At 41.7% G+C, this 25,569-nt stretch overlaps 1 protein-coding gene across 3 annotated transcripts in view; it reads left to right on the top strand.

The window, feature by feature from the left end:
* The first annotated feature begins 2,551 nt into the window (after positions 1–2,551).
* The window catches only part of ST8SIA6 (ST8 alpha-N-acetyl-neuraminide alpha-2,8-sialyltransferase 6), a 140,545-nt gene continuing 117,527 nt past the window's right edge, over positions 2,552–25,569 (top strand). For 2 of the 3 annotated variants that reach the window (XM_074358080.1, XM_074358079.1), the window contains exons 1-2: positions 2,552–2,789; positions 3,301–3,399. In XM_074358080.1, coding sequence (XP_074214181.1) covers positions 2,689–2,789; positions 3,301–3,399 — 200 coding nt within the window. In that variant the 5' untranslated portion in view covers positions 2,552–2,688. The remainder of the gene's footprint in view (positions 2,790–3,300; positions 3,400–25,569) is intronic. The other variant, XM_074358081.1, reaches the window with a different exon arrangement.

Below are 25,569 nucleotides of genomic sequence, written 5' to 3'. Positions count from 1 at the left end.
CTTGGACATTTTTTAACATATCGAAACTTCCTGATCATTTTTATAAGTGACTTTATGAAAGTAAGGGCACTCATGATGGTGAATAAAAAAAAAATACAAAGATAAAATGAGAGGGAAATGCTGGGCAAACTGGGAGAGTGAGGTAGGTTCACACACCAGCATCAGTTTCTGAGGGTTCAGATCTTTGGGGTTGCTGGTCAAACTGGTCCATGTTAAGTGACCAAATGCCCATTTTTCCAGTATTGGTTCTCTAGCTGATAATATTAAATAACTCATGTTTTTGTCAGGTTCTTTGATCTCTCAAGGATAAGCAAGATAATTCATATTTTACCAACCTACATCTTCAATTACAATCCTTGTGCTAAAGATTCCTACTGTCAAATTTTAACTCTCCGTTCATAATTCCCATTGCACATTTACACTTGGTTTTCCAATTAAAATGGGCTTTTGTGGGTCCCCTGCTGATAGCCATTGGCTTGATAAAACGTAACTTCATTTGCAGCAAGGGTGTTTAGGGAGCCCCGTGCAAGGCTGACTCTCTTCCTGCTGCCTTAAGCCCAGCTGTGCTGAAATATTAAACTTTAGTAAATTAGTTGAAATTGTGGCTTCCTGGATGATACAATAATGCCCTCTACTTTCTTTTTCTGGAAACCGTCTTCAGCGTGAGTTCTCCACACAATTCTTCTGCTCTAAGAGAAAGAAAATTCAGGCTATCTTCCAAATCCAGACAACTTTTCCATTTTCAAGATAATTGTGCCCTCTCCCACTTATCTAACAGAATGGCTAAACTTTCAAACACGTAGAGTTGGAGTATGTTGTTATTTCAGCACTATCTGAAGACATCGTGACTTTATCATGCCATCCTCAGAGAAGCAGCTGGGCCCCTAAAAATGTCAGTCATAAGTAAAAGACTTAAGTAGCAACTTTTCCATCATTGATCAGTACACCTTTCAACAGCAACAGTGAGCTATGGGAGGAAATCATGTTTCTAGTTACATTTATTTTCAGATTTTTTTTTCTTTTTCTTTTTAAGAAGAACGTGAATTCTGAGGTGTTTTATTCATTGACCATTTATTGATCAACTACTATGTGCAAAGTTCTGGTTTGTTTTCAACCAAGTGTTTTGAATTGGAGTAAATGCGGAATTAGTAGAAAAGAACCAGGCAGCCTGGCATTTCTCTTCTTGACATATGTTGTTTTTCCTTCTGTGATGAACTCACCGGCGACAGCTTTATTGAGCTGTCTGGATGACTAGCTTCTCAAAGGCTCTCGCTGGCTTTTCAGGTTAAGACCTTAATGCCTCTAGGAGAGTCTAGTTAATACATTTTTGTTACTTAGGCCAGTTAACTGATTAAAACCTTTGAAAGTTCCTTTATCAAGGTCTTCACAAGATCGTAGAGTTCAAGGGTTGCTTTTGGAAAAATCAAATGTATACAAAAGCAAATTGAATAGTCTAATGAGTCCCCATACAACCATTGTGGGGGTTAGGGTTCACTGATGCCCGCCAAGGGGTCAGAGTCAGGGGCAAAGCGTGGGGAGGTGGCAGAGTGGGGCCACTGGACATGCGCAGAAAGGACAGCTTAGGGCCGAAAGAGGAGAGGCCCACTCCCAAATAAATAATTGGGAAGCCAGACTTTATACATTGTTATCAGATCACGCTCTTTTAGTACATAAGATACTAACTAATCAATGAGCTGCTAACCACTGTGATCTAGCCCAATACGACTTAGAGCCGGGGTCTGCCAACTTTTTCCGAAAAGGGCCAGATAGTAAATATTTTAGGCTCTGTGGGCCAACTGATCTTTGCCACCAACTTAATTCTGCCCTAGACAGAAACAACCGCATACAGCCTCTGATGACGCAGAGGACTGGGCGTGGAGGTGTTCCAACGGAACTATTTACGAAAAAAAAGGGCAGGGGACAAACTCGGCCTGTGGCCGGTAGTTTGCCCAACTCCCAAAGACTGCCTGGCCCCAGGGCATTCATTCGCTGTCCGTTTGAAACTGCCTTTAAGCAAGGGGATGTTCTTTTAAAGTCCCTCGCAGACTCTATGCGTGGGACGATCCAGCAGAGCGACTACACAGTTTTAAAAGTTTTTTGAAGTGGGCCCTTCCTTCCCTGCCTTTCCGCCGCTGCGAGCCCTCCTCTCCCACGCAGGGGCGCGGAGAGAGCTGCGGTCCCCCTGCGTGGGCCTCAGGGAAGAGCGCGCGGCCACTCCCGGGAAGGTGAGGGCGCAGAAAAGTTGGAGCCCAATCAGCACAGAGTCCCAACCTTCAGGTGACCCCGCGCGGCGGCGGCGGCGGCGGCAGCGGCGGCGGCGGCGACGAGAGCCCGCAGCAGCTCCGAGCGCCTCCGGGAGGAGAGGAGGCGAGCTGAGCGGAGCGTCACCGCGATCGGAGCGCCGGGCTCCAGCGGCGATCTGGAGCGGGGCGGGAGCAGCGGGGAGAGCCAGGAAGCGCGGCTGCTCCCTTTGCCCCCAAGAGCCGTGCGGGCCAGGCCGGGGGCGCCCGAGAGTGCGGGCCCGCGGCGAGCGCTGCCGCCGCCCCTCCGCGCCGCCTGTGAACGCTGGAGGTGTGCCTGGCTGCGGCCGCGGCGGCGGCGGCGGCGGCGGCAGGAGCCGCGAGTCGGGGCCGCTCGGGCTGCGCTTCGCCGGGGCAGCAGCGGCGGCGGCCGCGCCTGTGGCTCAGGATGCGGCCGGGGGGCGCGCTCCTCGCCCTGCTCGCCAGCCTGATGCTGCTGCTACTGCTGCGCCTGCTCTGGTCCTCGACCGACGCGCCCGCCCGCTCCAGGTAACCCACCCCCCGCCCTCGGGCCGACCCGCGTGCCATGCACCCCCGCCGTGCGCCCCGAGAGCCCCAGCTGCCCAGCCGCTCCACCTGGGCGCGCAGACTTCTGGCTGCTGCTAGGACAAGCCGACGGGGTGGGGCGTGGGGTGGGATGGAGGCGTCCGGGAGACCTGGGTGGGTGAACCGAGGGTGGGGGGAAATCAGAGGGGCGACACGAGCACTGGCTGGGCACCAGCTCGGACGGGGAGGGGCCGGTCAGGATGCGAGAGCCCCAGCGTGCGTCGCTCTGGGTGAGGATGCTGCGGAGCTGGACCTGCCGTCGGGTTCCGCATCAGTCACCCGGGCTCTCCATTCTGGTCCGTGCTTTCCCTTCCTTCCCGCCATGGGCCTCTTCCAACTCCAATTGCTGCCGGAGGAGCCAGGGCGCGCGAGGATGTTCCGCCCGGGCTGCGAGCGCGATGCGGAGTACGCCAGCCAACTGCTCCCCAACATAGTTTTCTTCCTGGCTGTGCAGGCTGTGGGTGGAGGAAAGCAGGGAGGCTACCCACGGTACCCCCGCCGCGCTGAAGACGCTCAGGAGCCCGGCGACCCAGCCCCCGCGCACCATGAACAGGTACCCGCGGTGCCGGGCGGCCAAGGGGTGGGCGCGGGGAGGCTCCGTGGCTGCTTGCGGATCAGGGACGGCGCTCGGCTGCACTCGCAGGACTCGCTTTGAGTTGTTTGGCTGGGACCACACGATTGAGTGGATTTGAGCGTGTGTATGCGTGCGTGTGAGGGAGAGAAGAGAGAAAGACAATATGTGTGTGCACACGCGCGCGCGTTAACTCTCTCACACTCCCTCAACCTCCCCCGTAAAGCGTGTCCCTGGATGTCGATGTTCTTTGAACCAAGGGAGATATAAAAAACAGCTGCACTTTCAAAAAAAATGGGTACTGAGTGCCACTCTCCGTAACGGTGTGTTGAAAACCTGGAGAAGGAGCTCAGCCTTGTCTGTGGAGGGATTTGGTCGGTTTGCTTTGTGTCTTTATGTTTTCGAGTGCACCGGTGTTCAGATTGACGTTTAGGAGAATAGAATTCTGTGCACAGTGTTGAGAATGTTTTTGGCCTTAGTGAACGGAGACTTAAAAATGTTCTTTTTCACTCATGAGTATTTACCCATGGGCAATAGTTATTTCGGTTTTATCGGTTTTTTTTTTCTGATTATAAACATAATCCATTCTTAGTGCAGAAAGTTAGATGATATGAGAAATCTATTTAAAGATAGTCAATGACTTGAGACCCATTGCCCAGAGATCATATTAAGGTTTTGGTCTATATTCTTCCAGTAGTTTTTCCTATGTACATGTATTTTAAAAAATACCCCTAAGATTGTATTTTGTTCTGCTTTTTTTTCCCTAAAAAAAGCAGACATATATGTCATTAAATTTTTTCCTCTCAAATATTACTTTTATTTGTTGCATAATTCATCCTATGAATGCACCGTAATCTGCTTAGCTGTTTTTATTTTTAGATATTTAGATTGTTTCCTATTCTGTTTGCTATTAATAATTCTATGAAGTCCATCCTTGTATGGACATCTTTATCTTCATTTTAAATTCTCTGGGATGGATTCACACAAGTTGGATTATTAGGTCAAAGAGTAGGTACTTGCAGGTTTCTAAATACATCTGGCCAATTGCTTCCTAGATGATTTGAGTCAATTTACATTTACACCAGCAGAATGTACTGCTTTGAGCCTCAGCATGGCTCTTGTTTTTGCTATTTTGTAATAGTATACTGTCACTTTCCTGCTCTTGTGAATCCCTTTTCCTCTATGTATCTTTCTGTGTATGCTTGGCTCTTGGATCATCTGAATCTTCTGGCTGCTGCTCTGATGCAGTTCCTGCCTGATCAGGAGAAAGGTCTGGGGGAACCAGAAAGAAGTCTTGATATGCACAACATTGCTTCCTGCAAACCTCCTATTGAAATTTCACAGCAAATGAGAGGCACTAAGAAATCCTGGAGTAACAAAGCTTTAGAGAAAAATATTGGCCTATAGTTTTATTTTATGCAGGGTTGTGTATTATAGGTAGTAATTTTCCAATGAACTGGGGAGCAGTCCATCTTTTTGCATGTCCTGGTACTGTGGTTATGCATTCTGGGGTTGTCCCTTGGGAAAAGTTTGAAAGAATACACTAATTAAATTATCCAGACATAGGCCTTTTTTGGAGGTAATTCTTTGATCAATTTTTCAGCTTCTTTTGGCGTACTTTTCTACTTGGCCTACTTCTCAAGCTAATATAGGTAATTCATATTTTTTTCAGAATGTGGTACATTTTATTAAGATTTCAAAATTTGTACCATTCTGTTGTATTTTTAAAAACCTGTCTTTTGATCTATTTCTTTATCATGTATGATTGATTATTTATGTGGCAAGAGTACAGATGTTAATCTATAGTACTTGGTTGTGTGGAGAAATTATAATTTCTTGATTTTTCTGTAGCTGATCTGATCTTTTCTCAAGAGCCCCAGCCGTAGGTAACAGGTATGGGTAATAATGTGACAGTGATGCTAAAATCAAGACAGAGAGCCAGTAGTTATTGAATCCTTATTATGGGCACTGATCTAAGGACTATACATTTATTAGATCCCTTAATCCTTAAAAAATAACAATTGATACTATTATTATCCTCATTTTACAGACGAGGAAACTCAGGTGCAGGGAGATGAAGTAAACTGCCCAGAGTTGACAGATTGTGGAGCCAGGAGTCAGACCTAGGCCACGTGGACCCAGAATCCCACACACTTAACCTCCCTGCTGCGTATATCGTCTTTCACAGGTACTAGACAAGATGGTGTGTGTGTCCAGCTTAGTCAGATGTGCCAAAATAAACAGCTCTTTCTGGTAATGTTTATTCTCTGGGAGCAAATGCCCAGGCTTTCAGGTTGTTTCCACCACCTCTCCTTACTTTAAGATGATAGCCAGATGCAAGGGGGACAGGGGCTTAGATGGTGTGGCGGCAGAAGAGATGGGGAGTTAAGAGATGGAGTTCATGATCATGGTATCCTTTGACTCCTCAACCCTCCAGGGTCTGTTCGCTGAGTACCTTGTTGACAGCCAGTTAGGAAAGCTGCAGTTTGCAGTTCATTCTTTTTCCTCAGGCATTCCACCTGCTGCTACCCACTACTGTCTTGGCCTCACCTGAACTCCCATGGATGTTACTTTTCAGAGACCTGGTGAAGATTCTCTGTCCCGTCCTGGGTTGCCCTCTTGCAGCATTGGCCACAATGCTGTCTCACCCAGCTCTGGCTGGCTAGCTTCACAGTCAGTCTCCCCCCTATTTCCGGGCCCCATCAAAACACACAAGGACCAAGGTTGGTTCAGGAGACGTGGATGGGACCCTAGTCTAAGTAAGTTTCAGGATGGAAGGCTGCCCAAGAAGTGATGTATTTTCAGAGTCCTGAGTTGGGGAGGAGTCAAAGCCCCATCTACCCTTATTGTTACCCTCACCTTTCTCTCTTTAAGCCAAAGCTCTGATTTTCCTTTCTTTCTCTTCTTTCTGTCTTTGCTCTTGGCTGGAATTGTGCAGGCTTTCTCCCTGCCTCATATTTTCTTTGTTTTCCTGGCTCAAACCTACAGGCCTGGCTCAAACCTAAGCCTTATGAGTAAACTGTGGAGACTGGGAGTAAAAAAAAAGGGGAAAGTTCCAGAAGGTGGGTCTTCCAGGTGAGGCAGTTAACATGCTGGAGAGGGAAAATGGAAGGAATCTGGAAAATCTTTTCTTGGGGTTGTAGCAAATCCTATTTTGCCTGCCCAAGCCGAATATGACCTTATTCTTTCTCTTTGCATTCTTTCAAGAAAGTCTTTATGTCTTTATACTCCCTCCAAAGATGCTTCAAAATAACGAGGGAAAAGTCATGCCAAAGCCAGAAAGACAACAGAGAAAAACATACTAATAATTTTCAAAATATGACCCCATCACAATGGACTCTTTCCCTCTCTAATAAACTTTGTCAATGTGTATCACTGATTTTTGTTTTCCGAAATAACCATCTCTTGGATTTATTTCTCAATTCTGATGTAACTTCATATTCTGTTTCCTTTGTGTTATGTTTATCTTTTAAAATATCCTTCCTTTTTTTCCACTGTCATGTCTTGAGGTGAATGCTTCATTTACTGATTTTCCTCTTTTTCTTTGTAACAAAAATATTTACTACTATGGATTTCCCTTTAAATGTAGCTTTGCACCTGTTCTTTAAGTTTGGATACACAGTGTTTTGATTTTTTAAAATATATTTTAAATTGCTTTTAACTACATAAAAATGTAAAATTTATATCCATAGTTATTTAGGAGAGTACTTTTAAATTTCCAAGTGGTTGGAATTTTTTCTTAACTATTAACTTAATGTGTGTTCTTAATATTCATTTTATTTTGATTATAAATGAAACCAAATAAAATCTTGCCATAATGTCATAAGCAATCTCCAAAATATCCAATCATTAGAAATGAGAGATTGGATTATTGTGACATTAATGACATGGCCAGAACAAGTCTGTGTAACTAGCTGGCTTGGAATTCCAGGGTCCTTCCACAGGAACTGTCTTAGGTCCTGGTTCTACTTTGGCATCCTTTAGTGGCAGTGTCCCGTCTGGCTTTCATCTCCATGGTGATGATTCAGGATCCTATGTCTGGCTCAATTTTCTGGAGAGCAGCCACTATTCTTTGAACATCCTGATTAGTTGGTTCCTCTTTCATTGACCCACCTACGAATTCACCAGAGATGTGAGGACCCCACTTCCACATCTCTGCTTTCCTAGAGAGGTTTGCCTGCTGACCTTTCTTTCCACTCCCTGTGACCCTTCCTCCCTGCAGTAGAACTTGACCTGTCCCTGTTTGAGAACTGAGGTTCAGTACAGGGCCGACATCAAAAGTTAAACATGTTATATCCCAACTCATATTATTGTAGGGAGCATTTCTGCAGAGATTTTATCGTATGTTTTTACAGGAACACAAAGAAAAGGAAAACCACCTGTCATTTCAATGCCTAAAAAATGTTAGTATTCATATTTTCAATAACTTTTGTATGTACAGATCTAGTAATTTTGCTATGCATATTTTGGTGTGGGTTAGTAACTTTTATTTTTTTTACTTGTATTTGCATTTATTTTGTGCTGAATTTACTCCTGGGCCATCAGCTTTTGTTTCTTCAGTTTCTTCTGGGATATCTTTTACTTCTGTGCAACCTCCTCTTCTGGTTTAGGAACAGTCTGTTCTTTTTTCAGTAAGGATCATCTCAGTGTGGCTCAAGGATCGTCTCAATGTGGCTCACATAAGGGGTGATCTGACCATGAGCTCTGTTAAGTTCTACAGCACATCTTGGAGGCTTTGTTCAGCTGGGAATGCTCAATGACCAGAGAATCTACATTTAAGCCCATAAATTCAGCATTACTCTCTGCATTTTTGAGCATGTGCAGTAAAAAGCCAGCACTCCTTTTTTGGACCATAAAACCTGCATCCAGCACCACTGTTTGGCCTGGGCGCACCTGCCAGCTCCACCGTCTTAAAGACGGAATGGCACACGTTGCTTGTGACATCCTTCTGATACTTTGTGGCTTTTCAGATACGTAGACCCTTAATGGCTTGGGCAGTTTCACAAGTATTCTGAAGTTAGCACAAAGACTTGAATCTCTTGACTTGCATGATGTTGTGGGGTTTTCTGGGTCAAGTGAACAGCGAACCATTTTCTGAGGTCACCTCAGGCTGCTTACCAGAAAAGGAAAGCAGTAATACATATTTTTTTTTTAACAGCATCTGAACTTTTCCTCATCACGTCATTAGCGTTCTTCTGCAACAATTTTCAGAGTGTGGTTTTGCATGTATGCATGTCATCTATTTATTCTTCCCTTCTGCACACTTTAATACTTTTGATTTTGATGTGTCCTCTAATATGAACAACTTTATAGCCTTACACACATTCTTGATTATTCAGATAAATTCTAGCAGTGAAGGGGCTTGATCAAAGAATATATGAAAAGTTTAAAATTTTGCTATGACTCGTCCAACAACAATTGTTCCAATTTATTCTCCTGTGAGGAGTCTATGAGAGTGACCATTGTCTCAAGTTCTTGCCGGATTTGTGCATTAGAGTTTCTTTCCACTTTTCCTACTTTCGTACTCAAGAGATAGTATTTTTCTGATGTCTTAATATGTATTGATTTGTTCACCATTGTATTTAATTTGTAACATATTTGTTGACTGTTTAAATTTTTTCTTTTCTAAGTTGACATTTCATACCTTTGTCTATTTTTCTTTCAAGATAGTCTAGTTTCTGGTTGATTTACAAGAGGTTTATAAATATCAAAATTATCATGCTTGTATTTGCCATGCATTTAAATTGACTTTAATCTAATTTAGTTAACATTTAATTATGTCTGTGGTTACTTAATCTGTAGAAGTTTTTAACCTTTTTGTGTTCATGTCACCTATATCTACTTTTCATTATCAATTCTTTTGAATTAATACATTTATTGAAAATGTATTGATATATTTAGTACCCTGAGGTAAGTGGACATCTCTCATTTTAAAATATTTAAACCTTTCCTCCTTCTAGAACTTCTTTTACTATATGGTAAAAGGTTCTTTATTAAGTTATTTTTATTCTATTATAGACTTTCTCCTTCGAAAATTACTGGGTTTTTTAAAATTTGAATGAAGTGATTGCTTAGAAGTCTAGAAATACCATTTAGATTTTCTTTTCAGTGCTTGACATTTGTCACTTTAAATGATCCCCTCCTCATTTCCATAGTTTTTTGTTTTCACTCCTTTCTTGGTCAGTTGGTTTGTCTTCTTTTTTCTAATATTTTTAGCCTCGGAGTGTGGAAAATAGCATTTCTGAAACTTCAGATATTTAGGGTGAAATTACTATTTTTCACTGATGAGTACTGAATTATTGCATCAGAACTCCATTTAAAAATTGTTTTTCATCTTAAAACTTTTGTAAGATGTTGTTCCTCTATTTTCCGAGCTCTGAAAGAGAAATGAAGGCAGTCTTAATTTTATTTCCTATAAAGTAATCTGTTCAATGATTTGTTTTATTGGATCCTGCTACAATTTTTTCTTAAACTGGAAATTTTTAAAATTCATAGTGATACATCTTTGCAGTGACTTCTTTTGATTAATTTTGTGTATAAGCCTTTTTAATCCACTGGCCTGGTTATTTTTAAATTAAAAGTTTTTGGCATCATACCCTTGATATGTTCCATATATTCTGGTTTTATTTTACCACATATCTAGGTGTATCTGAGTCATCATTTTCATCTTCTTTTTCCTTAATGGAGGTACTGGGGATTGAACCCAGGACCTCATGCATGCTAAGCATGTGCTCTACCACTGAGCTGTAACCTCCTCCTGTGAGCCTTCATTTTCCCTCTTTTATCACTTTACCTCTTACCCACCATTCCCTTCTCATGTAAACAACTTAATTTCTCTTTCTGAGTTTGGTTCTCTTTGTCCTTTTCCTCTGCCCTCTGGGGTGGCTGCTCCAATTTGTCCTCAACTTTCCTGAATTATTTTTCTGTAGCGTCAGTTCTCTGTTTTGCCCGGTCTAAAACAGTGTGTCGTTTACATTTTTATTCTTTACAGTTTTTTCCTTCTTTCAGCCTGTTCCTTATCACCTTGGTTTATATCTTAGAAAGCATCTGTGTAATCTTTTAAACCTCACCTTCCATTTCTTTGTATTTTCTTATATTTTATGGAGAACACAAAACAAATGCTCTCTAAAGATTTCTTCTGTTTCTTATAGAAAATGTTTCTCTGAAGTATGATTTTTCTCTGCATCTTAAGAATAATATTCTATCCCTAAGTTAGAGAATCTTTTTAATAAGTTTTATCATTTGGGGGGCTTGCTTTTAGTTTATTTGTCCCCAGACAAGGAGTCCTTTCTCTGGCCTTTTCTGGCCTTGTGCTCATCAGACAGGACACCTTAGAACTCCTAGTGGCCCCCACCAGGAGACCAAAGGCCCCCCTTCTTAGAGCATACCCTGGAGAAGAGGTGGAGCCATGTGGCCAAAAAAAGTTTGGTTTTTAAAATTTTTGAATGAAAAACAAATGTAAAATACAGATAACATAAAATTTACTAATTTTATTTTTTAAATACTGGACCTCAAAGCTATCTCTTGCTCCTGTGTCTTGATATCATGATTGTCAGAAAGCCATGTATTCCTAGGTCCACACAAAAACTAGTAGAGCTGATCGAATAATTCAGCAAGGTAGCAGGCTACAAGATTCACATTCAAAAATCAGTTGCATTTCTTTACACTAACGATGAATCAACAGAAAAAGAAAGTAAAGAAACAATCCCCTTTAAAATAGCACCCAAAGTAATAAAATACCTAGGAATAAATCCAACCAAGGAGGTGAAAGAATTATACACAGAAAACTATAAACCATTGATGAAGGAAATTAAAGACTTTAAAAAACAGAAAGATATCCCATGCTCCTGGATTGGAAGAATCAATATTGTTAAAATGGTCACACTGCCCAAGGCAATCTACAGATTTAATGCAATTCCTATCAAATTACCCAGGACATATTTCACAGAACTAGAACAAATCATAATAAAATTTATATGGAACCACAAAAGACCTAGACTTGCCAAAGCATTACTGAAGAAAAAGAAAGAGGCTGCAGGAATAACTCTCCCAGACTTCAGACAATACTATAGAGCTACAGTCATCAAGACAGCATGGTATTGCTACAAAAACAGACATGTGAGCCAATGGAACAGAACAGAGAGCCCAGAAATGAACCCACAAACTTTTGATCAACTAATCTTCAACAAAGGAGGCAAGAATATACGATGGAATAAAGACAGTCTCTTCAGCAAGTGGTGTTGGGAAAACTGGACAGCAGCATGTAAATCAATGAAGCTAGAAGACTCCCTTACACCATACACAAAAATCAACTCAAAATGGATCAAAGACTTAAACATAAGACAAGATACAATAAACCTCCTAGAAGAAAATATAGGCAAAACATTATCTGACATACATCTCAAAAATGTTCTCCTAGAACAGTCTACCCAAGCAATAGAAATAAAAGCATGAATAAGCAAATGGGACCTAATTAAACTTACAAGCTTCTGCACAGGAAAGGAAACCATAAGCAAAACAAAATGACAACCTATGGAATGGGAGAACATTTTTGCAAATGAAACCGACAAAGGCTTGATCTCCAGAATATATAAGCAGCTCATATGACTTAATAAGAAACAACCAAACAACCCAATGCAAAAATGGGCAGAAGACCTAAACAAGCAATTCTCCAAGGAAGAAATACAAGTGATCAATAGGCACATGAAAAAATGCTCCGTATCACTAATTATCAGAGAAATGCAAATCAAAACTACAATGAGGTATCGCCTCACACCAGTCAGAATGGCCATCATTCAAAAGTCCACAAATGACAAATGCTGGAGAGGCTGTGGAGAAAGGGGAACCTTCTACACTTCTGGTGGGAATGTAGCTTGGTGCAGCCGCTGTGAAAAACAGTATGGAGATTCCTCAAAAGACTAGGAAAAGACTTACCATATGACCCAGGAATCCTGCTCCTGGGCATATATCCAGAAGGAACCCTACTTCAGAATGACACCTGCAGCCCAATGTTCATAGCAATACTATTTACAATAGCCAAGACATGGAAACAGCCTAGATGTCCATCAACAGATGACTGGATAAACAAGAAGTGGTATATTTATACAATGGAATACTATTCAGCCATAAAAACCGACAACATAATGCCATTTGCAGCAACATGGATGTCCCTGGAGAATGTCATTCTAAGTGAAGTAAGCCAGAAAGAGAAAGAAAAATACCATATGAGATCGCTTATACGTGGAATATAAAAAAAAAACAAACCATAAATACAGAACAGAAATAGACTCATAGACATAGAATACAAACTTGTGGTTGCCAAGGGGGTGAGGGGTGGGAAGGGACAGACTGGGATTTCAAAATGTAGAATAGATAAACACAATTATACTGTATAGCACAGGGAAATATATACAAGATCTTATGGTAGCGCACAGCAAAAAAAAATGTGACAATGAATACATATATATTCATGTATAACTGAAAAATTGTGCTCTACACTGGAATTTGACACAACATTGTAAAATGATCATAACTCAATAAAAAGTGAAAAAAAAAGATGACACATTAAAAAAAAAAAAAAGAAAGCCATGTATTCCTGAGTGATCTGAGTCAAACTGGACTTCTGCTGCTGCCAGGAATGGTGCATGACAAATGTCATCTGACATCTAGAGAGGGCCAGGCTCCTGGAGCTCTCCCTATATGTGGCATCCCTTTACATCCCAGGGTGCGATGACTGATTCCCTTTCTGTCCCCTTCCGTTCCTTCAGTGTTGCTTTATGATATGTTATGATATGATACGATATATGATGTGATATTATACATGATATATATGATATGATATGGTATGGTATGATATAGTATGATATAATATGATATATGATGTGATAACGATACACGATATGATAGCAGTTTTATCTCAGGAAGATGTAGGAAGACCGCACTGCCTAAGCACCCAAAACAGCTTCTGTGGCCTCAGGAAGTGGGTGCTTCCTGTGTGGGAGCAGCCACCTGATTTTCTGGTTGAGGCAGGCTCTCCACGCCCAGGGAAATAAAGGTAGACAGTGGGAGGAAGTTCAAAGCCACTCGAATTTTTTTTCTCCCTAGACTTGCTCTGTTTCTGGGGTGAAAATTTACATCAGCTGCTGGTAATTTCTCCATGCGAGGCACTATTGCTGATAATATTTCTTCCCCCAAACCTGACCCATTTTTGAAGCAGCAATCTGTTGCCATCAAAATGTGTGGTTGTCATTTTGTGTAGTCTTATGTACTTTCGTAAGAAAGTAAGTAGTCTGGAAGAAGGGGAATCAGGCACTGTTTACTCTCTACTGTCTTACAGTGTAAGTTGTAAATTATTGTTTTATTGGGCATTTTCCTGTTCCCTATGTTCACCCTGGGATCATAACTGTGAGCTTCAGAAAATTCAAGATGAGTGCAAACTAGAGCTTGTACGAAGAGCCATAGAGCTAAACATAACTCTCACCCCTTTCCTCTGCACCCCACCCTCTTACCCTTTCCTTCTACCCTTTTCCTCTGCACCCCACCCTCTTACCCTTTCCTTCTACCCTTTTCCTCTGCACCCCACCCTCCAAGTAGATGAAGGCTATTAAATTTTACTTTTGAGAACAATAGAACACACTTTTATGTCTTTACTTCTTCGCTTCTAGAAGTAGTGATACTCTAAGTGCCTTGATTTTAAAAATTCAGTACGTTTTAAAGTTGCCTTGAGTCTGGTTGCTGAATTAATTTAAAATGAAGCTTTAAATCTTGCATTCTGCCTCTTTTCCGACTTCCTAATCCTACGTCTTAATTGCAGCTCTTCTTTGAAGGGCTTACAGGGAGCTCTCCTCCATTTCTTCTCTGGGTTGCTTGCCTCTCTCCTGGTGTCCCTTGTTTGTAAATGGGTTTATGGTGCCTTCCAGATTGGCATTTTTCAGTCCCTTCATTCCCTGCTGCCTGTGTTACATCTTTGGCTGCTGCTCTGGTCTGGTGTAAGCTGCAAGGTTCAATTGTCCAGGGTAGGCGACCCAGAAAGAAGGCTTCAGAACTCAGGCTATAGTCCCTGACAAGCTTCTTTGGGCACATTGACATGTGGACGGAAAAGCCAGGATGAGCTCGAAGGACATGAAGAAATGTCCTGCTATTTTCTTTGCTTTGGGATACGTGGATGGGAGGTCAGGAATCCAGGGAGAAATGGTGTCTGATTGGTCCAGCCTTCACTTCGGAGGTGGTTGAAGGTGGAATTTAATTTTCCATTATGCTCATATCACTCCACTGCCTCCGTGACAGGGCCTCTGTTCACAAAGAGGCTGGGTGTTTCTTTTTGTGGCTTTGCAGATAATACTGTTCACACCCGTATGTTAAAGTGAAGATGGTTCCATCACAACATAAACCAGGGTTGCCTTAGTGTTGTCTGGCCTTATGTATTAATTCCCTGTGCCCTTAATAGACAATTTCCCTTGAACCAACAGGCATTACGATGAAACAACAGAAAAATATTAAACAGCCTGACTGCCTAGGGGAGGAATAAAGATTTTTTTTTCCCCAGGAGTTATAGAGACGCGCAAACACTTTGAAGGATTATGTGCTAACAGAGGAAAATAGTGGGAGGTGAGGCTGGGACACAGCAGAAGGGCTATGAAGAGAAGAAAAGAGAAGAAATTTATCTCCTCATCTGCCAGGGGAAGTCAGTCTTTTAGAGCCACTGATATAAGCTGCTTTGTGGTTTCAGGGTGCAAAGGTTCTGCAACCTCTCATTTGGAAACCAAAAAAGAGGCTCTTTTAAAGAGCTATTGATGCTCTGAGTAAACTTGAGGAAAGTGTTCTTGTGTCCTGATGTCTTGTTTTATAGCTTCTTTTGCCATTAAGAAGATGAATATGGCTGTGGTATACTTATCTGTATGAATTGAGGGAGTTAGCTTATCCAGAGCAGTTAAATCTATCTCGTCTGTACTTTCAGATTTAAAAAAATTATTTTGTTTCATGACGTACTAAGAATACTTTGTACATGTTGTAGATAGTCAGTTAGAAATTTCTTGGGAAGATTCATACCCATGGTCATAATTATTTCTAAAGAGAATTTTATAGAGCATCACCTGTGCTTTTGAAATTATTGTAAAATAATTTTCATTGTCTTGTTAGTTACTGTTCTTAGTTGTTGTAAAACATGCTGGATTCACTAACATATAATTTTTGAACAGTCGTATTCCAAAAACCTGAAGTTGTAGGTTGTAAAGACCATTAATTTTGAAAATGATTAAAATCTCTCACTGGTTGCTGGAATCTTAGTTGGATGCAACTGTACCTTCTGTCACATGCTGTCTCTGAATATATTTAATATTCTATATATTCTTTTTGAGATTATACCTTATTATTTCCTTACTCTATGGGATATAGTATGTTATCCCTAAACTTTGTGTCTGGAATGTATCTTTTACTGCTGCAGTATATATATTTATGACATACATGCTAGTTTGTTACTTCAGGGGAACACCCTTTTTTTACATATTTGTATTTGTGGACATACCTTTACTATTTGTGCATTAAGTTAGTGGGAAGGTTTTTGTGGTTTTGGTTTGAGAGTTTATCCAACACTCCCCATTTATTTCAGGGATACCAAAATATTCATGTTTTCATGTCCAGGGAATATTATTCATACAATTGATTATAGTTCGATGAGGTCTGTACCTTGTCTGTTTCTTTCACCAGTTCTCTGGAACCCCCAATGTGTTAGGATTTCAGTCCTGTTGTCTTGTCTCAATAACGGCACCAGGTTTTAGAAGGTACATTTTACCATGTTGCATTGCCAGAGAGACACAGAGCGAGTTTCACATGGTAAAATACCAATGATAACAAAACCTGATTTAGAGTTGTGTGCTTTTGTGTGGGATTATAAAATAAAATTTAATAATTGGAGGAGGATGGATTAAACCTGGAGGGTTGAAGTCTCATATCTGTAATCATTTCTTAAAGGATGAACATACATTAAGAAATAATTTGAATAAACAGACAGGAAGTCTTATGATACGTGTACTTAGGAGATTTTTTTCTAATAAAACATTTAGAGATTAGTGATCACTTATCTCTGCCATCCATCATAGAGCTTGTGCTTCTGTGGGGTTCTGAGAACTCTTTGTAAAGCCACAGAGCACTGGAAACTTTTTACAGAAATGTAACTTTTGATAAATAGCAATTTAAAAACACATGTCCGAAGCAAAGATTTCATGTTACTCCTATTTATACTGGCCTTCTGCAGGAAGATCCTTTTAAATCAAGATTCATATTCTAAGCTAGGAGGTCTCCACATAAAAATTGACTTATAGTGTATTAACTGCTCATGTATATGGGCTGGTTTCTTAGAAAAAGATCTATCTAAAAAAATCTAGATTTTACAAAATTTTGAATGCTGTAAGATTTCCTCCATTTTTCTCAAGAGTGGTGAGAATAAGACATGTATCATTTTTAAAAGATTGTTTTATGTCATCTTCACTATAAAAACAAAAATCAGAACAGGTCTGATGTCTGGGATAGTTTTAAATGTGGAATTTTTGGTAAGTTTTTTTGATAAACGTAATTTATAAATGTATGAATTTTATTTGGTGTAAAAATTCTTTGAAATGAAACATTTAGAGGTGGGACTTCTAGATGGTGGAGTGAGGGTGGTCTCTCCATGCCATTGGATGGCTACATGCAAAAAGATGAATTTAGACTCTTACCTCACACGATACACACAAAAAATAACTCAACATGGATCATAGACTTAAGAGCTAAAACCATAAACCTTCTAGAAGAAAACAGAACATTTTCATGACCTTGGATCAGGTAAAGAGTTCTTAGATACAGCACCAAGAGAGGGAAAAAAATGGATAAATTATATTTTTAAAAAGTTAAAAGCTTTTGTACTTCTACCTACATCCTAAGGATATGAAAAAATAAGCCACAGATTATGGGAAAATATATGTAAATCATATATCCAATGAAAGATTTGTATGCAGAATATATAAAGAGCTCTTACAATTCAATAGCAAGAAGACAACGCAATTTAGAAATGGGCAGAAGATTTGAATAGACATTTCATCAAAGAAGGTATACAGATGATATAAATGTCCAATTAGTCATTAAGGAAATACAGATCAAAAGCTAAATGAGATCTCCACTTCACACCTTTCACAATGGCTTTTCTAGTAATTCTGCCATGACGTGGGGCAGCTCCCTCTGGAGACTGGATTCTACTACTGAAGTTCATGACATTAGTGCTTGGTGTAATCAAAGAAAGGTTTATTACGCAGACTGGGAAGTCCTGAGGTGGGAGGAGGGGAGGATGCTCTCCAGGAAAAGGTCTGGAACAGAGAGAGAGGTAGTATGTGCACAGGGGTTTTGTAGATTCCTTAGGAGTCCACGGGTAACACTAAGACCTTGAGGCAACTTACATTTGAGGAATTACCACAAGAGTGACTAAAAATCAGTATCTCTTTGGCTTCAGGGGACAGAGAGTAATTTCTTTTTTTTTTCTTATTATGAAAGCCATGAACTTTGCCATCTGGAATCCTGTAGCCATCCCTCTTCCAAATTGTCATAAACAGTGGGGCCAGAGCTGACATGCTGGGGACTAATTTAAGATCTTCCTTTTCCTCGTGGAAAGATGCACACGAGGACTGATTGTTATACAGCTGAGAATACCTAAACGTAGATCTGTTATACAGAAGATTGTGATGGGACCTGCTGTTACATTTAAAAGAAGGCATGAAGACTTCTTTTTCCTACAAAGAGGGACCTCTAGTTAACCAACCTTTAAAATTGTCATATTCAGGGTGGGAGAGGACAGCAGGCTTTGGCAGACAGCTTTCTTAGAAATAGAATAGCCTGTTTAGAGGGGTGGGTCCCTCATTTCCAGTGGGTCACATAATTTTATCTACCCCTATCTGGGCTCCAGGTTTCAGAAGGGATGGCAGAATGGGGAGTTAATTGGAAAGGGGAATTCTATTGGGGTTTTATAAATGTAGGCATGAGTTCCCTATTATATCTGGACTGAGAAGAGAGGCCCCAGAGAGGATTCAGGAGACCTTCCAACTGGCCTCCGGGGCCAGGTGAGGGGCCACCTTTCTTGAACAAGGACACTCCAGAAAGCATGAGAATGACTGGGTAGGGTTTTTGCAGTAAAGAAACCACCAGGTGCCACTGGTGACATTGTTATCTGGCTGGCTTTTTGAGTGGCCTCAAGGTCCTGCTGTTGGGGTGACCTCCATTCTGATTGAGCTGATTTTCTTGTGAATGCCTTAATAGATCTTAATGAAATGTGTAGATGGGAGATATGCTTTTCTAGAAACCAAAGAAGTGAGTAGATGTTGGGCTTGTTGGAGAGGGCGGGAAGTAGGGTGATTGATGGGAGATGGTTGGAGCAGCCTTCTGGAGACCAAATGATGCTCCCAGATTAAACTGAGGTGGTGGAGTCTTGGATCTTTTTGGGGTGACCCAACTCTGGTTAGTCAGCACCTGGACCACAGTTCGAACGTCCTGAGCAACAGCTTCATGAGTTTCTTCCCTTGGTACAACGTTGTCAGTGTAAGGTCGTAGCTGGGTGCTTGAGAACAAAGCAAACCCACGAAGGCTCTGTCTGCAAAAATAAATGGTGAGGATATTGATATACTCCATAGGTAACTTAATGAGGGTGTATTGGGACATCTCATAGGTGGATGCAAAGTGTGGTTATGGTGCTGGAGAAACAGGGAGTGAATAAAATGTATTAGCTAGATCAGTAGCTCCAAGGATCTACATTGTGGAGTGTATCCCCCATCAACCCCCCACCCCCAATGATATTTAGGTGATATTTATAAGCTTTCTTGTCTAAAGAGTCTTCATCTCAATTGTCAGGATTTGAGTTTTCGCCCTTGGGCCTCTCTTTAGTAGCAGAATTAATTTGTGAGGTTTCCTTTTCTACAGTGGAATCAGGCTGTGATGTGTGGAAATGCTGGGGCATTCAGGAAGATGCATTATCTTTGTTGATGACCTTTAAGAGTGCATTACGGTTTTTTTTTTTTGTTTTTTTTTTTTTTTAGTTTAGCCTTTGTTTTTGGATCTTTAGGAGGCAAAAAGATAGAGCACTTAAGGCTGGTTAATATTTGCATTTTAGCTCCTGCGGGCCAGAGGTGAGTCCCTCTGAAGCCCTGAAGGTCGGGATCTTTAGCGCAGAAGCATAGGCAGGAACAGCTGCAGGTATATTTGATGCCCTCAGTGTTCTAATTAACCATTTCCCCTGGGGGATAGGCCTCAGCAGGCCACAGAGTGATCGCTCTGCTTCCCAGTTCACCTGCCCCCCCCCCCCCCCCCCCCCGGCTCACTGGGGTGCTGGTGCTGGCGGAGTCAGCCTCGTTACTGTGCTGGAGGCAACAGACGCTGGTGGGAGGTGAGACTTAGAAGCTGCTGGCACTAGATCAGCCATCAGTGGAAGTCTGAATGCTACTACTTTGGAAAAGGGTTTGACAGTTTCTTAGAAAGTTCAACAGAGACTTGTCATATGATCCAGGAATTCGACTCCTGGGTATCTCCCCAAGATCAATAAAAACAGATGCCCACACAAATGTCTTGTATGTGAATGTTTAGAGCAACATTATTCATAGTAGCCAAACAGTGGAAACAATCCACACGCCCTTCAACTGGTGAAAAGATAAAACACAGTGTATCTGTACACGAAATACTGTTCAGCAATAAAAAGGAATGAAATGCAAATACATGCTACAGCATGAATGAACCTCAAAAGCATTACGCTAAGAGGAAGAAGCCAGACACAAGCTATTGTATGAGACAGAGATCCAAGCAGATCAGTGGTTGCCTGGGATGGGAAGTCGGGTAGAAATTAGGTACCTTTGCACCTAATCTTTCAGGGGGTGATGGAGACATTCTAAAACTGGATTGTGGTGATGGTTGTGTAAATCTATAAATTACTAAATATCATTAAGTTGTGCCCTTCAACTTTCTATATTCAGGAAACTTCATGAGAAAATACATGTTTTCACCCGCGGTGTTGTACTCTGTGCATAAGCTTTGTAGTATTTGTGCTTCTGTGTGGGTGGGTTTTAGGCACAGGAAGCTTATGCATAGAAATAATGTTGTGCGGTTGGGACGGGCAGAGGATTGAAGTATTTCTAAAGACTGCCAACTTTAAAAAGTCTTTTTAGGTAATCTACATATCCACAACATGCTCAGCTGAGAACCAGACAAATGTGCAAGGTTCCCCATGGGTGGTGGGAGAGTAAGAGGAACAGACTGTTGGGTGTAAGACAGGTTCCAGGACGTATTATACAACACGGAGAATAGAGCCAATATTTTGTAATAATTGTAAATGGAGTGTCACCTTTAAAACTGTATAAAAATGAAAAAATAAAATTAAAAAAAAAACTCCAACCCCTCCACGAAGTTCGCCATGACCACTCAGATTTCCTGCATTTTTTCCTGTTTTCTACACAGTTCAAGTCAGGTTTGAAATGCAGTTGATTTAAGATAGAGAATAATCAGTCACTCGGATGTGAGTACCTATGAATCCCAGGGAATTGTATTAAGGTTCAACAAAATCAAAGTTTTTTTTTTTCAATAGAACAGCAATTATTGAGCTGTTCCCAGATGCTGGACTTAGCAGCCCTTATTTGTACGACTTCATTTAATTCTCTCAGGGACACTCTTCTGTATGTAAGACTATTAGTGTCCCCACTTTACAGATGGAGACACTGAGACCAGAGAGTTTAGTCACTTGTCCCAGGCGCAAAGGGGCAGATGCCTGACTTGTGAGGCTGTGCTCCAGAGGTAGGTCGCACTGTGTCCCATGTTGAAGGCAGGGTGATCTTTCTGGACATTTAGGGAAGTGGCCAAGAATGACTGAGACTTGTGGGGATGCAGGACCTCGAGGACATGTGAGGATGAGAGCCTGGGAGGCAGGGGACTGGCCCAGAGGGGACCACTGAATCCCTTCGGACCACAGAGGCAGACTTGATGAAGGAGGATGCGGAGTAGACCAAGTGTGGAGGGCGGGGTTTCCACAGCTGGAGTTGGGGCAGGGGTGGGCACATCCCTGAGCTCAGGATGCTAAATCCAGGCTCCAGACCATTCTTGAAAAGAACCCTGCCCCTCTCCTGAGAGCTTCCTCTGTGTGGAGTCCTTACCATCACGCTGGATGGGAGATTAGAGCCGCCCCGGTCTGTGTGGGTGGGCAGAAAGTCTGTGCCTGGCTGGAGGGCTGAAGCTGCTGGCTGGTGCCCACCGTCAGAAAGCAGCCCTCTCAGCTCACAAGGAAAACCACACACCAGGCCAGAGAGAGTGCACGGAGCCCGGGTGATTTACTTTCCCCAGGTTGGAACTAACCAATGCAGGCAGCTTACTTACGCCCAGCTTTATTTAATGCCTGTGTGTGTGTGTCTGCCCTGCGGTCATAAACACAGGTTCTCCTTTCTCCCCATCCCATAGTTCATGTTTGTGCGGTGGTCCTCTGCATGGAGGAAGATCCTAAGAACACCCCCCCACACACAACCACCCTCACCATGAATTTTATTAAGAGCAACTCTCCTAAGAATGAATTTGTATCCAAACGATTCTGTCCTGACTCACTCGAAAAAAGATGCATTTCTTTTGAAACTGTTCCTCCCAGCAGTGACTGATCCTGCACACAGTCAGAGGTTATTAATGGCTTCATTCATCCATTCAGTAGATATTCATGCTACAGGAAACCTCTGCTCTTATCTCAGACCTGGGTGCTGGGAGGGTGGATATGCTGGTGGTACCTAATTGGATGTGGGTAAAAACAGCCTTCTTTCCTTTGGGAGCAGTTGCTAAGTTCAGCTCAGTGTTTGCAGCAAAACACATCAGTCGTCAAATTCCACTTGTTTTCTGAGGCCTCACTCTGGGGAGCCAGATCTGCGAACACCCTGAACAAGCACCGGTCACTGTTCTCAAGGAATCCTTAGCCTAGTGGGAGTGGCAGGCACCCATGCTGACCATCCAGTGTAAGTGCTGTCATGGAAACATGTCCGGGCTAGTGTGGCAGCCCAGGGGAGGTTGGACAGTGAAGATGCTCGCATTGAGCCTTGAAGCCGAAGTAGAAATTCCACGAGCAGGCCAAGAGGGAAGAAGACATTTGTGATACGTGGAAGGCATGGGGATGTACAAACAAGATGTGTTTGTGAAGCTGAAACTCTTTCAGGGCCTGTGGACCCTGGAGCGTGAGCGGGGGATTGGTGGACAGGCGCTAGACGACAGAGGGGTGCTCTTAGTTAAATAACTCAGGTGTTATCTCCCAGGTTGGGGGGACCCACTGACGGGTTTTCAGGAGGGGCGATGTAATAAGCCTTGTAATTTGGAGGGCGGATTCAGGCTAGTGTAAGGCAGAGCTGACGTTCGGCCAGGATGGCCATACCTGTTATTCAAGGAGTAGGAGAGCCATGGTCCCTGCCTCCTGCCTTGTCTCCCAGGGACTACCTGTCCAGGTGGCGACCTAGTTGAGCAGGTATCTGTACTGTGGGTACCTTACCTGCCACCAGGGGCTCAGCATTTGAGCTCTGGATGGTGTGTGTGTGTGTGTGTGTGTACATGTGTGATGGATTATTTTGAGCCAAAAGAGATAAAAGTGCTAACGAGGCAGGGGGAAGTCAGATGAACCTAAATTCTCATCTTTCATCAGCCCATCAGCCCATCAATCATACCAAAATATCATGGATCTGGGGCTTAAACAGCAGAAATTTATTTTTCAGTTTTGGAGGCTGGAAGTCCAAGATCAGAGGCCAGCATGGTCAGGTTCTGGTGAAGGCTTTCTTCCTGGCTTGCTGGAAAAGATGTATATATGTGGTTTAAAATAGTGTTCGTGCCTGGCATCTATTAAGTGCTATTTGTATATATTTCATCTATCAATACTAAATGACATAATGAAAATTAGCAAGTCTCTGCCTCGTGTTCCCTACCTCGCCCTGTGGCAATAACTTCCAACCCCATTAGCTATATTTCTTATATTTACCTCCGTATTTCTCTATAATGTGCCCCTACTTCTGCTTCTTGAGTTTTGAAATTTAATTAACGTATAAAGTTTATTTCATTTCATTTCATAATTGAATTTTTAAGTTTAGTTGTCGTTGAAGTCTATTTATGGCAGAAAAAGATTTATTCCTCTTACTTTCCATCCTCCTCACCAAAAGACAGAAGGACACACACAGACCTCACTTCTCATTCCCCCGTTTCCCAGTACAGTTTAATCAACGTTCAAGTTAGTTCTGTATTTAGTTTATATTATCATGAGTTTGTAAATATTCCTCACAGCTGAGGTTTACACTGGACTGTGATTACATTTCCTTTTTATTCTCCTTGTGTGTGTTTTAAGTCTTTCTTTCTTTCTTTTTTTAGAGCAGTTTAGATTCATGGCAAAATTGAGAGGACGATATGGAGGTTTCCCATATGCCCCTTTCCCCTTGCCCAGCACGCGCACGCGCGCACGCACACACACGCACACGCACACACACACACACACACACACACATACATATGCAACCTCCCTCATTGTCAACATTCCCCACCAGGTGGTACATTTGCTACAATCGATGAACCCACAATGACATGTTATAATTACTCAGAGTCCATAGTTCACATTAGGGTTCATGCTCGGTGTTGTACATTCTGTGGGTTTGGGCAAATGTATAATGAATGTGCCCATCATTATGGTCTCATACAGTGTGTTTTCAGTGCCCTAAAAGTCGTTTGTGCTCTGCCCATTCATCCCTCCCTCCTCCCCAACCCCCCTCAACCACTGATCCTTTTACTGTCTGCATAGTTTTGCCTTTTCCAGAATGTCATAGAGTTGGAATCATACCATATAGCCTTTTCAGATTGTCTTCTTTCTCTTAGTAACATGCATTTAAGGCTCCTTCATGTCTTTTTGTGGCTTGATAGCTCATTTCTTTTTAGTGCTGACTAATATTCCACTGTCGAATGTACCACAGTTTATTAATTCACTCCCTACTGAAGGAGATCATGGTCACTTTCAAATTTCAGCAATAATGGAAAAATCCACATTCTCCAAAGGAGCTGTAAAATCTCACCAAAGTAGTCCCAATGATCAGATAATCTATCACTGTAATTTGTTTTTGTAGAAAATACCCCTTTTGGAGCTGCCTGCTGTCAGACTCCAAACAAGACTGACCCCTCTCAGCCTGCTGCCTCATTGTCATACTAGAATTTCATTTCAGCATCATTCTGAGAATTCTCTTGGTTGCTCCCTTAAACTAGGGTCCCTGTCTCCTGAATCTCAAACTTTTCTTTTGTAAATTCCCTCATTTTGATGGCTACATCCTCCAGCAGCTTCCTCAGAAAGGGTTCACGGAAGACAAACTCTTTGAGACTCTGCAAGTCAGAAAACATTTTAATTCCGCCCACCATTTCGTGAAAGTTAATCTAAGACTACATTGGAAATCACTTTCAGTCAGAATTTTAAAGGTTTTGCTCAATTGTCTTCTATTTTCCAGTGTTGTCCTTGGAAAATCTGTTGTCATTCTGATTGCCTTCACCCGGCCTCCGCTAGGCCACAGCCATCTTTCTTCCCGGCTTTTTTCCTTAGGATTGATTTTAGAAGGATAATCCCTGTCAGCAGATATTAACAATTTTAAATCTTTGATACACATTGATGTTTTGTCAATTCTAGAAAAATTGTGCCAACTTAGACTCCTACTCCTGTAAAAATTCTTGTTATAGCAGACCTTTCCTACATGAAGTATTATGTTTTTATTTTTGTAAGTTAAATGGGTGAAAATGGTATCTTTGTTTTAATTTGAATTTCTTCGATTATTAATAGTTGAATATTAAAGCTATGTCTTATTTTTTGGTAAATGAAAGCTGTATCTTAAATCTTCACCCTTACAAACAAGTTAATGATGCCCTGTGATTTTTTTTTTTTTTTTGGTTGTTGGTATTCAACAATTATTAAAGCAAGGTTTTCTCTCTCTCTGTATGTATGTTTAATAAGTTGATATAGAAATGTGGTTATTTCTATATCATAGATGAAAGGTAGAGAACCTCTATTATTATTTTTCTCAGATGTAAAATTTTTGTTAATTTTTTAAATTTTATTTTTTAATTTTTTATTGAAGTATAGTTGATGCATAGTATTATATAGCTTGCAGGTATATAGTA

This window comes from Camelus bactrianus, chromosome 35, assembly GCF_048773025.1.
Source record: "Camelus bactrianus isolate YW-2024 breed Bactrian camel chromosome 35, ASM4877302v1, whole genome shotgun sequence".
Lineage (NCBI taxonomy): Eukaryota > Metazoa > Chordata > Mammalia > Artiodactyla > Camelidae > Camelus > Camelus bactrianus.
This window is presented reverse-complemented; position numbering and strand designations above follow the sequence as displayed.